Below are 14,840 nucleotides of genomic sequence, written 5' to 3' on the forward strand. Positions count from 1 at the left end.
ATTGTTCACTGTGTTTTTCTCTCCCACCCCAATCTGTACAGTGTATTTCTGATGTCAGAGCCTGTTCTCATTTTCTCTCTCTTCTTATTGCTTAATCCTTTGATGCTTGCAGTCACGGACCGCGCTCTGACAGGTAATCGCTGATGAATGTCGGCATGCCTATAAGCCTATATAAATGAAAGGCCATTCTGTTATTAATTGCTATAGGAGATTGCTAACCAGCTAACATGATTTGTTTTTAGGGCGGATGGGCGTAGATGGTCTCTGGCATCCCTTCCCTCCTCTGGATATGGCACCAATACACCAAGCTCAACTCTCTCGGTAACGGATTTATGATATATTTTGTGTACCGTATTTAGCAATAATATTCTCAACACATAAAATACTCCATGTACAGAGGATAATCTTCTGAAATAGCCAATCAAATTATGGTAATTTTACTTAACCTCTTCACAACACATGACGTATTGGGTACGTCATTGATCATGTGAGGTTAATCCCCGTGGGCAGTCTGCAGCAATCCGTGGACATGTGAGCTGATTTCAACAGCTGACGTGTGCCTGCTAGGCACAAGTGGAATAGCGTTCCACCTGCGCCTCTTAACCCCTTACACCTCGCTGCCAAATTCTGACAGCGAGATGTGTCAGCGTGCCGCTATAAGGATAACTTGCCCCCATCGGAAGGCACGTGACGTGATCACGTGACTTCCGGTGATTGCCATGATAGCACAGGGTCATGTGATGACTCCTGTAGCTATCATGCGTCACTTTCTCTCACTGCAGGCGGCAGAGGGCAGTGTGAGAGAAGAGAGCTCCTTTTTCTCCAGATCTCAGCTGTGTAGCTCTGATCTGGAGAAATGGAAGAGCGGTCAGACTGCTGATCGTTATAGTCTAAGGCTATGTGTCCACGCTGCGGAAAATGCGCCGATTTTGCCGCGGATTTCTCGCGGAAAAGCCGCAGATTTTCCAAAAATCTGCAGCAGCAGCACTTCCCAGCCATTTCTATGGCATTTTGGAAATGCTGTGCCCATGCTGCGGATTTTTCCGCGGCGGATTTGCCGCGGATTTTGATCCGGAAAAATCTGCAACATGTCAATTATTGTTGCGGATTTTGATCCGGATTTTGGCTATAGAATTGGGAAAAAAAAAAATCTGCGGTAAATCCGCACCTTTGAAAAGGTGCGGATTTGCCGGGAAAGTGGCGGATTTTCATGCAGAAAAATCCGCAGCAACATTCTACCGTGGACACATAGCCTTATAGTCCCCTAAGGGGGCTAATAAAATAAAAAAAAGTTGAAAAAAAGTTTTAAAAAATCTAAAAATTCAAATCACCCCCCATTCAGCTCATTGAAAATGAAAGGGTTAAAAAAAAATAAACAAAATACATATTTGGTATTGCTGCATTCAGAAATGCCCGATCTATCAAAATACAGTTAGGTCCAGAAATATTTGGACAGTGACACAATTTTCGCGAGTTGGGCTCTGCATGCCACCACATTGGATTTGAAATGAAACCTCTACAACAGAATTCAAGTGCAGATTGTAACGTTTAATTTGAAGGTTTGAACAAAAATATCTGATAGAAATTGTAGGAATTGTACACATTTCTTTACAAACACTCCACATTTTAGGAGGTCAAAAGTAATTGGACAAATAAACCAAACCCAAACAAAATATTTTTATTTTCAATATTTTGTTGCGAATCCTTTGGAGGCAATCACTGCCTTAAGTCTGGAACCCATGGACATCACCAAACGCTGGGTTTCCTCCTTCTTAATGCTTTGCCAGGCCTTTACAGCCGCAGCCTTCAGGTCTTGCTTGTTTGTGGGTCTTTCCGTCTTAAGTCTGGATTTGAGCAAGTGAAATGCATGCTCAATTGGGTTAAGATCTGGTGATTGACTTGGCCATTGCAGAATGTTCCACTTTTTTGCACTCATGAACTCCTGGGTAGCTTTGGCTGTATGCTTGGGGTCATTGTCCATCTGTACTATGAAGCGCCGTCCGATCAACTTTGCGGCATTTGGCTGAATCTGGGCTGAAAGTATATCCCGGTACACTTCAGAATTCATCCGGCTACTCTTGTCTGCTGTTATGTCATCAATAAACACAAGTGACCCAGTGCCATTGAAAGCCATGCATGCCCATGCCATCACGTTGCCTCCACCATGTTTTACAGAGGATGGGGTGTGCCTTGGATCATGTGCCGTTCCCTTTCTTCTCCAAACTTTTTTCTTCCCATCATTCTGGTACAGGTTGATCTTTGTCTCATCTGTCCATAGAATACTTTTCCAGAACTGAGCTGGCTTCATGAGGTGTTTTTCAGCAAATTTAACTCTGGCCTGTCTATTTTTGGAATTGATGAATGGTTTGCATCTAGATGTGAACCTTTTGTATTTACTTTCATGGAGTCTTCTCTTTACTGTTGACTTAGAGACAGATACACCTACTTCACTGAGAGTGTTCTGGACTTCAGTTGATGTTGTGAACGGTTCTTCTTCACCAAAGAAAGTATGCGGCGATCATCCACCACTGTTGTCATCCGTGGACGCCCAGGCCTTTTTGAGTTCCCAAGCTCACCAGTCAATTCCTTTTTTCTCAGAATGTACCAGACTGTTGATTTTGCTACTCTAAGCATGTCTGCTATCTCTCTGATGGATTTTTTCTTTTTTTTCAGCTTCAGGATGTTCTGCTTCACCTCAATTGAGAGTTCCTTAGACCGCATGTTGTCTGGTCACAGCAACAGCTTCCAAATGCAAAACCACACACCTGTAATCAACCCCAGACCTTTTAACTACTGCATTGATGACAGGTTAAAGAGGGAGACGCCTTCAGAGTTAATTGCAGCCCTTAGAGTCCCTTGTCCAATTACTTTTGGTCCCTTGAAAAAGAGGAGGCTATGCATTACAGAGCTATGATTCCTAAACCCTTTCTCCGATTTGGATGTGAAAACTCTCATATTGCAGCTGGGAGTGTGCACTTTCAGCCCATATTATATATATATATAATTGTATTTCTGAACATGTTTTTGTAAACAGCTAAAATAACAAAACTTGTGTCACTGTCCAAATATTTCTGGACCTAACTGTATGAAATCAATTAATCCGATCAGTAAGCGGTGTAGCGGCAAACAAATCCAACCGTCAAAATGACGTTTATTTGGTCGCCACTTTTTTGGACAAACTTTGAATTTTTTTTTAACCCTTTAGATAAAAGTAAACTTATACATGTTTGGTGTTTACAAACTCGCACCGACCTGAGACATCGCACCAACACATCAGTTTTATCATGTAGTGAACATGGTGAATAAAATATCCCAAAAATTATTGTGTAATTGCCCTTTTTTTGCAGTTTTTCCGCTCTTGAAATTTTTTTGCTGTTTTCCAGTACACTGTATGATAAAACTTATGGTTTAATTTAAAAGTACAACTCGTCCCGCAAAAAACAAGCCCTCACATGACCATATTGACTGAAAAATAAAAATTTACGTCTCTCAGAAGAAGAAAGGCGAAAAAAAAGGGGTTAATCCTAACAATCAGGGCGTGGACATACTGTTATAGGGAATGTTTCAGCAGGTTTTTGCTATGTAGTCTGAGAAATGCATTATGTAGGAGCAGAGACACTGATTCCAGGGATGTATCACTTAATGGGCTGATTGTTGCAGTTTCAAGAAAATCAGTGTTTTATCAGCAGAAGATTATCATTAGAGGACTAGTTGTCTTGTGCCATGTAGTCCTCCTCTGTCTAAACCCACCAACATTACAGATTAGCAACTTTCTGCCACTTTATAGTGTACACATAAAGCGACTAATCAGTGGTGTGGGCGGGTTTATACAAAGCTAATTATTCGGACAATCGGTAGATCTGCAGCAGACAAAACACTGATTTTAATCAAATGACAGCAAACGTTCCAGTAAGTGATACTTCACTGCAATCGGGGCCTCAGCCCCTACATCATGCTGCTCTGATTACATACCAAAAACCTGCTGACAGATTAACATTAACTGAACAGTATGTACACAACCTGATTGTTAGTAGGAAAGTTCTGCCATACAATAATTAGATTAGCTGCATAAGACCAATATTCATTTTCTGTGTGACTGCTAGAGTGGTGTACTCTTCTCTCTCCAATACTTCCACAGAGAATGAATGGAGCGGTTGTCCATTATAAGAGTACCCCATTCTAACAGTCCAGCGCTTGTCCCAGTTGTCTGACTTCACCAAAATTACCATCTATCCTGTATCCAGATTTTTGCTACCTCATCTGAGTGAGACATAATGTAGGAAAAGAGGCCCAAAGTGCAGCAATTATTTATTTCTTACCCACTTAGCGTATATCGCACTATTAATTACACAGCACTTTACAGACGTGATCATTTGTGATCAGTTTTTAGGTGTAGCAGAGCTCATAATGCTAAGCCTACCAACACTACAGCTTTCTGTGTTCATTGTTTATTGACAGCTGCTAATCACTGCTGGGGGGGGGGGGGGGTGCTGGACCAGGCAGCACATTGGCAGCTAGTCTGACAGTGATAATCTCCTGCTGATAAAACACTCATTGAATTGAAATTGCACACAGCCTGATAACTGACACATTGCTGAAAGCATTGTCTCAGTGCTTACCTCATGCTCCCATCAAATTACATAGCAAAAACTTGCTGAGAGATTCAGTGAAGATTTTCTCCATTATCAAAATAGGACTTGGCAGTTGTTACTGATGAGATTCTGTGTAGATAGAAGAGGGAGGAGGCGGAGCTCTGGCCCTTGCTCTCCCCCGGCTGGCCCTTGCTCTCCCCCGGCTGGCCCTTGCTCTCCCCCGGCTGGCCCTTGCTCTCCCCCGGCTGGCCCTTGCTCTCCCCCGGCTGGCCCTTGCTCTCCCCCGGCTGGCCCTTGCTCTCCCCCGGCTGGCCCTTGCTCTCCCCCGGCTGGCCCTTGCTCTCCCCCGGCTGGCCCTTGCTCTCCCCCGGCTGGCCCTTGCTCTCCCCCGGCTGGCCCTTGCTCTCCCCCGGCTGGCCCTTGCTCTCCCCCGGCTGGCCCTTGCTCTCCCCCGGCTGGCCCTTGCTCTCCCCCGGCTGGCCCTTGCTCTCCCCCGGCTGGCCCTTGCTCTCCCCCGGCTGGCCCTTGCTCTCCCCCGGCTGGCCCTTGCTCTCCCCCGGCTGGCCCTTGCTCTCCCCCGGCTGGCCCTTGCTCTCCCCCGGCTGGCCCTTGCTCTCCCCCGGCTGGCCCTTGCTCTCCCCCGGCTGGCCCTTGCTCTCCCCCGGCTGGCCCTTGCTCTCCCCCGGCTGGCCCTTGCTCTCCCCCGGCTGGCCCTTGCTCTCCCCCGGCTGGCCCTTGCTCTCCCCCGGCTGGCCCTTGCTCTCCCCCGGCTGGCCCTTGCTCTCCCCCGGCTGGCCCTTGCTCTCCCCCGGCTGGCCCTTGCTCTCCCCCGGCTGGCCCTTGCTCTCCCCCGGCTGGCCCTTGCTCTCCCCCGGCTGGCCCTTGCTCTCTCCCGGCTGGCCCTTGCTCTCCCCCGGCTGGCCCTAGCTCTCCCCCGGCTGGCCCTAGCTCTCCCCCGGCTGGCCCTAGCTCTCCCCCGGCTGGCCCTAGCTCTCCCCCGGCTGGCCCTAGCTCTCCCCCGGCTGGCCCTAGCTCTCCCCCGTCCTTTTGTCATTGAATCGGATCAGTAACAACCACCATCTCCTATCTCAGTAATGGGAAAGTCTTCACTGAATACAGATTTTACCCCAGAATTGCGGATCTTGATAATGACTGATCAATTCTGGCAGACAAAGAAACAAATTTGTCTGATAAGATTATTACAAAATTGCTTATTTTCATGTGCACTATAAATTTAAGAAATAAAAATGAAAATGTCTGTTACGCGCTAAGTGATTTAATCCAATGTGTGTGGTCATCTATAGACATATGACTTCATGAAAATCTGAATTTCTTCATAATTGACCATAAAATAGTCTTTCTTTTGCCTTAATAGAAAACGAAGTAAACCTAATAAAAAAATTAAAGGGGAATTGCAGTGAGCATGAGCTTCATTTGTCATAAAGGTCTTGGGTTCCTAACTGACCAAGACATGGTTCTTGTATATTTGCCTAGGTTTAGTCTGGGTATTCTGATTTCCTCTCGCACTCCAAAGTGGTACTGAAAGGGTGATTGGATTGTGAGTGCTGACAATGCCCATTGTCTAATGCTACAGAATATGTTGTTCTCATGCGGTAGAAAGAGTTAAGATCCTAATAGTGTAGTCTTTGATCCTTTAGATGTTTTGTGTTTGCAGCATTTTTGTTCAGACTCGTTTGCACATTTTTGTGTCTTATATATATTTGGAGTTTGCAACCTGTCAATTTTTTTTCCATCTACCCCCATTTTCATCTAGGTTCATTCCATGCACAGTGCATGTATTATAATAGTCTTGTATTCCCGGCACCATTAGAATCCTCTTCTGCACCACATGATCATAGTTCTTCTGTGTGGACCAGAAGTTACTTTTTCTATGCAAATTTATGAGATTTCTATGGAAGCTCTCATAGGCTTACATTGAGCAAGGGACTTTCAGTCCACACAGAAGATGCAGAAACTTGCTGGGAATGGTAAAAATCTGCTCTCCGAAAGTATTTTACTATTTGAAGTGCACATAACTGTGGCTAAGGGCACATAACTGTGGCTAAGGGCATTGCAAACAAAAAAGTCGCCAGCCTGCTACTTAAAAGGCAATCTCCCATTAGATTCATGCTGCCTAAGGCTGGTTTCACACATCCGGCATTTTGCCGGATCCGTCACACTCCAGTACAATGTAATACAGTACAATGGCAACGCGGCACCTCCGGTCACATGACCGCATGTGACCGGAGGTGCCGAGATGCCATTGTACTGTATTACACTGTACTGGAGTGTGACGGATCCGTCAATCCTGCGAAATGCCGGATGTGTGAAACTAGCCTAAGCCACGGGCAGAATGGATCAAGGCCTGGCTGCAGGATTGCAGCAAGATGTGCTCTACAAATTGCAGGCGTTTCAGAAACCCGGCTGAGGACCATGAGGAGAGACCTGAGCAGTCTGATGTGGCCCCGCCGCTCTCCATGCCCAGGTCCATTTGGCTGAAAGGTCTCTCCCTACTCGAGCGGGGTGGGAAAGAAGTCAACTTTCCAAACCTGTGTCTGAAACGCCACAACGCCTCCACAGCCACGCACCGATTCATGCTGCCCTTTGTCTGGGCAGCAGAAATATAAGTGAATATAATGAGGTTCGTAGTAGTGGTGTTTGGGTTTTTTTAGTCTTTGTGCCCCAATATTTTAGCAGATACTTTTACACTCTCTTGTTTTTCACGTTGTCTTTACTTATTCTTTGTGTACGTTTTTTTTCTCTGCAGTCTTCCTCCTCCTCCCAGGAGAGGCTACACCAACTACCCTTCCAGCCCACTGCCGATGAATTGCACTTTCTTTCGAAACACTTCCGGAGCACAGAGAGCGTCACAGATGAGGATGGAAGGCGCTCTCCTTGCATGCGCCCTCGATCCCGAAGCCTTAGGTAAGATGTCTGCTTTGATTTGCAAAAAGCGTAAAAGAATTTGGACCCTAGTTCTGTTTATATTTATCTGATTGCTTTGGCTGATCTGGAAAGTGCAATTTTTTTTTCCCATTCAGTAAAAGCCCTTTCCATGAATACTGAATAAAGTGAACTTTTGTCTTCATGGTTAACTCTTCTGCTCTGCATCCTTCAGATCCATGTATATTAATGTGTACATTGACCTTTTCAAAAGGGTTTTTACGCTCCGAATTTGAAAAGAATCCAAGAATAATTCCTGCAGGTTTGAAAGACCTAAAGCACTAGGTGGCAGGTCATTATTGTTATATGCAGGAAGGTCAGAGACACTTAAGGCCTCTCCCTAAGGCTAGTTTCACACATCCGGCTTTTCGCCGGTTTGCCGGATTCGGCGCACGCCAGTACAGTGTATACAATACAAATGCAGCGCCGCAACTTCCGGGTCACATGCTTCGGTTACATGACAGCATGTGACCGGCGCTTGTCGTGTTGCCATTGTACTGTATACACTGTACTGGCGTGCGCCGAATCCGGCAAACCGGCGAAAAGCTGGATGTGTGAAACTAGCCCAATGGTGGCCTTGAAGATTGAGCGTGGTCTTATGGTAGAGTGGTCAGATGAAGACCACTGCTTACAAATAGCAAGGTAAGTGGTTGCTGTAGATGAATTTATGAGAAGGCCATGAGAAAAATGATTTACTGGTCTGATTAATGCAAGGTTGAGCTTCTTGGCTTGAACAACTAGTATCATGCCTGGAGAAAATGACGCACCGTTCCTCACTTGGTCAGTCCTTACTACAAAGCATCATGATGGCAACATGATGTTCTGAGGGTGGCTTTCAGAATTAGTTAAGATCATGGTAAACATGAATTTATAAGCCTGAAGTGTGCTCCAGGATGCCTTGCTCCCAAGACTGGGGTGACGATTGACTTTACACCAGGTCGGGTATTCTAGAATTTACGTATTGTGTAGTTCATGTATGATTTTTGTTATATATATATATATATATATATATATATATATATATATATATATATATATATATATATATATATATATATATATATATATATATATATATATATATATATATATATATATATATATATATATATATATATATATATATATATATATATATATATATATATATATATATATATATAAATATATATTAGAGAGAGAGAGATGTTGTTGTCTGTAGTTACCAAGTGTTTGTGTAGGCGCTGTACATGTTCTGGGTGTTGTCTGGGTGTGACGGGGGGTGAGAGCGGTGTTGTATGTGTGTTGCGTGTGTTGCGTTGTTTGTGGAGCGCTGTGTGTCTGTAGCGTTGTGTGTGTGTGGTGTGTTTTGGGGGGAGGTATGTTTTGTGCAATGTGTGTGTTGTGCGGTATGTGCGTATATTTGTGTGTGCCGCGGTGTTTGTGTGTTGGGTGTTGTGTGTGTGCAGCGTTGTCTGTGTGTGTGGGTGTCTGTGTAGGGCAGTTGTTTGTGGTTCCCAGTGTGTGTGTGTGTGTGGTGTGTTGTGCAGTGCGCGCGCGCGTGTGTGTGTGTGTGTGTGTGTGTGTGTGTGTGTGTGCATCAGCCTCTCTTCTCTCAGCCTACCTCTCCCAGCCTCCCTCCTCCCAGCCTCCCTCAGCATCAGCCTCCCTCTCCCAGCCTCCCCAAGCATCAGCCTCTACCAGCATCAGCCTCTCTCCTTCCAGCCTCCCCCAGCATCAGCCTCCGCCAGCATCAGCCTCTCTCCTTCCAGCCTCCTCCAGCATCAGCCTCCCTCTCCCAGCCTTCCCCAGGATCAGCCTCTCTCCTCCAAGCCTCCGTCCTCCCAGCCTTCCCCAGCATCAGCTTTCCCCTCCCAGCCTCCCTCAGCATCAGCCTTCCCCAGCATCAGCCTCTCTCCTCCCAGCCTCAGCCTCTCTCCTTCCAGCCTCCCCCAGCATCAGCCTCTCTCCTTCCAGCTTCCCTCAGCATCAGCCTCCCATTCCCAGCCTTCCCGAGGATCAGCCTCTCTCCTCCCAGCCTCCTTCCTCCCAGCCTCCCCCTCCCAGCCTCCCTCAGCATCAGCCTTCCGCTCCCAGCCTCCCCCAGCATCAGCCTCCCCAAGCATCAGCCTCCACCAGCATCAGCCTCTTTCCTTCCAGCCTCCCCCAGCATCAGCCTCTCTCCTTCCAGCCTCCATCAGCATCAGCCTCCCGTTCCCAGCCTTCCCCAGGATCAGCCTCTCTCCTCCCAGCCTCCTTCCTCCCAGCCTCCCTCAGCATCAGCCTTCCTCTCCCAGTCTCCCCCAGCATCAGCCTCCCCAAGCATCAGCCTCCACCAGCATTAGCCTCTCTCCTTCCAACCTCCCCCAGCATCAGCCTCCCCAAGCATCAGCCTCCACCAGCATCAGCCTCCCTCGTCCCAGCCTCCCCCAGCATCAGCCTCCCCCTCCCAGCCTCCCCCAGCATCAGCCTCTCTCCTCCCAGCCTTCCCCATGATCAGCCTCTCTGCTCCCAGCCTCCTCCAGCACGCCGTGCTCCTCTGCCGACACTCACACACACCCGATCGCATCCACTCACACACACCCGATCGCATCCACTCACACACACCCGATCGCATCCACTCACACACACCCGATCGCATCCACTCATCCACTCACACACACCCGATCGCATCCACTCACACACACCCGATCGCATCCACTCACACACACCCGATCGCATCCACTCACACACACCCGATCGCATCCACTCACACACACCCGATCGCATCCACTCACACACACCCGATCGCATCCACTCACACACACCCGATCGCATCCACTCACACACACCCGATCGCATCCACTCACACACACCCGATCGCATCCACTCACACACACAGACACTGACGATATCGCACATACGCGCTGATACTCACAACATCCGGACATACCACATGCCTCTGGCAATGTGATCCTCCGTCAGGTCCTGGAAGATCACAACAGCACAGTATCGAGGCCGAGAAGCAAGCGATATCGCCGGATCCTGTGAGTGTGTGGATGCGATGTGAGGTGTGTGTGAGGTGTGTGTGAGGTGTGAGGTGTGAGGTGTGTGTGTGTGAGAGTGAGTGTGATCTGATGTGTGTGTATGTTTGTGTGTGTGCGTCTGGATCTTCCGCTGCAGCAGGACCTTGATGCGCTTGTAACCATGCGAGCATGGTTACCAACGTATCCACACCACTCCCGTGCGAGCGGGGGCCGGGGGTGGGGGGTGGGGGGGGGGGGGGGGGAGTACAGTACTCACCTCCGTGACAGCCGTGTCAGTTCGGGGAATGCGCGGGGGGGGGGAGGGGGGGGAGTACAGTACTCACCTCCGTGACAGCCGTGTCAGTTCGGGGACTGCGCGGGGGGAGGGAGGGGGCGGGGCCAGAGCTAGCGTGCATTGCGTGAGGGGGGCGTGGCGTGGCCGAATTGCCAATACCTGCAGGGTGCCGGGGCGAGAGGCCAATCTGTGGGGGGGGCGGAGCCTGGGCGAGTGGCTGGCCAATCCGTGTGGGGGCGCAGCCTGGGCGAGCGGCCAATCGGTGTGGGGGGGCGGGGCCATGGCGAGCCCAGCGGCCAATCAGCTTTATGTCACCGAAAGGACACAATTTTGGAGCATGACAGACAGACAGATAGACAGACAGACAGACAGAATAAGGCAATTATATATATAGATTAGATAGATTTTAAGTGCTAAAACGTAAAGTCTGAGAACAGTGTAAATGTAAAAAAAAGCTCACAGCTTCATGTTTATGAATCCTAGAGACTTGCCTTGTCTTTTTTCCCTTTTATTTTTTCTCCCTTCTCTTCTCCTTTTTGCTCTCCTTCCCTTCCTACCTTTCTTTTCACTTGTTTTTTTTTATAGGGACATTGTACATTGCCACGAATTCCAAACCAGCAAGTCTGCAGAATATGACCCTTTGCCATGTGCTCTATTCATATTTCTTGTGCTGTAGTATTAGTTTCCTTTTTGTTTTCTTTTGTTTTTTCTTTGTTTTTGTTTAATTCCTTTTTTGTGCTTTCCATGATGTGGCCTGCAATTCTTGCTCACATTCTTTTGTAAAAATAACCCCTTCACTCCTGGCTGATTTTCCGTTTTTTTTGTTTTTGTTTGTTACTCCCCTTCTTCCGAGAGCCGTAACCTTTTTTTATTTTTTCCGTCAATCTTGCCATATGAGGGCTTGTTTTTTCCGGGACAAGTTGTACTTTTAAATGAAACCATAAGTTTTACCATAGTGTACTGGAAAACGGCAAAACAATTCCATGTGCGGAAAAATTACAAAAAAAAGTGCAATTGCATGATTGCTTTTGGGATATTTTATTCACCATCTTCACTTTATCGTAAAACTGTGCTGGTATGATTCCTCAGGTTGGCACAAGATTGTAGACACCAAACATGTATAGCTTTCCTTTTATCTAAGGGGTTAAAAAAAAATCAGACGTTTTTATTTTATTTTACTAGACCCCTTAGGGGACTATAAGGATCAGCAGTCTGATCGCTTGTGCATTTCTTTTGATCACAGCTATACAGCTCTGATCACCAGAAATACTCTCCTCTTGTCACTGGCAGCACTCAGCCAGGTGAAACAGAAAGTAAGTTATGATAGCTAGAGTTGTCATCATCACATAACCATTGGCTTACAGTGATTACCTCACAGCACTGCCGATGGAGCCGGGTAAGTGAAGATTTACCCTGGCAGGGATTTAAGTCGCGATGTCACATTTTTACATCACAGTTTAAAGGGCTAACATGCGCGAGTGCATCGCGGATCCACCCGTGCCTGAGAGGCACACGTCAGCTGTTCAAATCAGCTGACATGTGCGCGGATCACTGGCAGCAGCCGCAGGTGATTACATTATGACCACTTAGGACGTACCTTTACGGCCTGCGGTCGTTAAGGGGTTAACATCTTTAAAATATGCCACTGCTTATAACATTGTCTAATGTTCAGTTTTAGATTTGGCTGAATGTTTTTTCTTTTTTTTTCTTTTCACCTTCAGCCCTGGCCGAGCATCTACAAATTTTGATAATGAGATCATTATGATGAATCATGTTTACAAGGAAAGGTTCCCCAAGGTAGGTGCATGATGGAATCTGTGGCATATATTAAGTTGACATTTTCATTGATTTCTGTCTAATTTTCCCATTCACAACATATGCCACTGCTTGGGGCCTGCACCTGTCTCGAAAATATGGCCTTGTCACGTTATCAGTACAGCTGAGGTGGATCACGTTCCTGGCTGTCTCAATTCATTTATATTAGAGTTCCCAAAATTGCTGAGAAAGTATTTCAGTTAATGTTCAGAACTACCATTCAAAACAATTGGCGTATGTGCAGACACCTTTTTACTGACAGTGACGCATGCCGTCACATATTCTATGTAGTCTATGGTAGCTTGGCAGTATTTAAAGGGGTTGTCCACTGTTAGGACAACCTCTTCTGATTCCACATGATTCCCACAGGTAAGATATAGATATAAAAAAAAAAGTTTTATTCACCTCCGGTGGTAGCGCCATTCCATCGGTGTTATTTCTTGCGTAGCGTTACGATACCCCAGCTTCCAATCACTGCTGGCTTCTGTCTCCCCACCTTTTGGACAAAAGTGGTTAATCAACAGGAAGTGAACACTACAGCCGCTGCTCACCTTCTATTCATTTCTCCTGTGTCCGAAGGTGCCGAGACAGAAGTCGGCTGTGATTGGACTCAGGGCTTGTGTGATGTCACAACATTACGTGAGCCTCGGGAAAGCGAGCCATGACACAGCTGGAACGGTGCTGTCACAGGGAGTGATGGTGGGCTGGAAGGGATGGGGCACATGGTTTCATAAATGGTTGTCCTAGTATGGGACAACCCTTTTAAGGGCCCTCCATACTCTTTAGACTAAGGTCGATCGAACTCACTTATATGGACAGGTTCAGACAACTGTCTTGTGTGTATGAGGGTGCTGGCTGACTGTTTAATGTGTATGGAGGCCTTATGGCTGTTCCCTGAAAAATAAGGATCGGGCTTGTTCGATTTGAAGAGATACCTGGCACCGGCTCTCTCTCGTAAAGAACACTGGAGTGCTCGGCCTGTGGAGCATGTGGAGTCAGAGGACATGGCGCCTGACCAAAAGATTTTGGGTTTTTTTTCCAAGCGATTTTACCATTGATCTGTTTTTTGATAATTGTAGTTTACCTATAATTTCTGTACTGTAGGCAACTGCACAAATGGAGGAGCGGCTCGAAGACATCATCACAAACCTGTGCCCTAGTCGAACCTTACCTCTTGCTGATGGCGTCCTCGGCTTTATACATCACCAGATCATTGAGCTGGCCCGAGATTGTCTGGATAAATCTAAGGGGGCTCTAGTTACCTCTCGATACTTTGTGGAGTTGCAGGAGAAATTGGAAAAGATGCTAGAAGATGTAAGATATATTTAAGGAATAAGTGACTTTAGTCTCTCTTCATATATCATCTATAAAATTGTGTTTTGCCTTTGGGGTTATAGTTACTGTAGAGAAATTTGCTTTAAGAGAATGAATAGTGAGAAGACGCACATGGCCTTTACATAGTCAACATGTTATGACAAATATAAATGCGTTTAGTGAATGTTCTCCTAGCTCTTCTCAGTGGTAACATTTGCCTTTTTTGTCTTCTTTAGGCCTACAATCGCTCTGAGAGTGAAGAAGTAACTTTCATTGTTCAGCTTGCAAGAAAATTGCTGATGGTTATTGCCCGTCCCGCAAGACTCCTCGAGTGTCTGGTAATGAAGTCCTTCTTGCCAAAGCAACTGAACATCGCAACAACTTTACAGTCTGAAGTTACCATTACACATAATTGTTGTCAAGTATCCCTTTATTTTACTGAAGCTTAAGACCCACGTTATGTGCACTTATAAGTTTCCACAGAATCCCTTTCCTGATGGCCACCAAATTCTCTGAGAAATGGACGCCTTCCTGTGCAAAACACACAGGAGAAAACCTTATCCATGAGTCTTTGAAGCTTCCTAATAAACCATTTCTAAGCCAATCTGTCTTACTGGAGAGCAATACCTACACATGCTTAAATAGGTGTCACAACTGTACAGTGTTGGTGATACATTGCATGCGAGATGAAGATGGTGTCTAGAGTAATTGGGAGATCACATATACTTCAGTTCTCCGTAGGTCGCGCTCACATCAGCAGTATTTTGCCGCAAAATTGGATCAGTCACAAATACGTTTTAGTTCCATTAATTTTCAATGGAATTGCGGCAAGATGCGATTGCGTGCGTCATATACAACCGGATCTTGACGCGATTTAATTGGAAATGAATGGAACTG

General features: G+C 46.5%; 1 protein-coding gene across 1 annotated transcript in view; it reads left to right on the plus strand.

The window, feature by feature from the left end:
- MAST3 (microtubule associated serine/threonine kinase 3) overlaps positions 1-14,840 on the plus strand; it is a 234,959-nt gene that overhangs the window by 120,060 nt on the left and 100,059 nt on the right. Inside the window, exons 5-10 of the mRNA XM_075342574.1 lie at positions 113-133; positions 243-321; positions 7,360-7,517; positions 12,536-12,611; positions 13,734-13,943; positions 14,180-14,281. Of these exons, the coding sequence (XP_075198689.1) occupies positions 113-133; positions 243-321; positions 7,360-7,517; positions 12,536-12,611; positions 13,734-13,943; positions 14,180-14,281 (646 nt within the window). The remainder of the gene's footprint in view (positions 1-112; positions 134-242; positions 322-7,359; positions 7,518-12,535; positions 12,612-13,733; positions 13,944-14,179; positions 14,282-14,840) is intronic.

The sequence above is a fragment of the Anomaloglossus baeobatrachus genome, chromosome 1 (assembly GCF_048569485.1).
Source record: "Anomaloglossus baeobatrachus isolate aAnoBae1 chromosome 1, aAnoBae1.hap1, whole genome shotgun sequence".
Lineage (NCBI taxonomy): Eukaryota > Metazoa > Chordata > Amphibia > Anura > Aromobatidae > Anomaloglossus > Anomaloglossus baeobatrachus.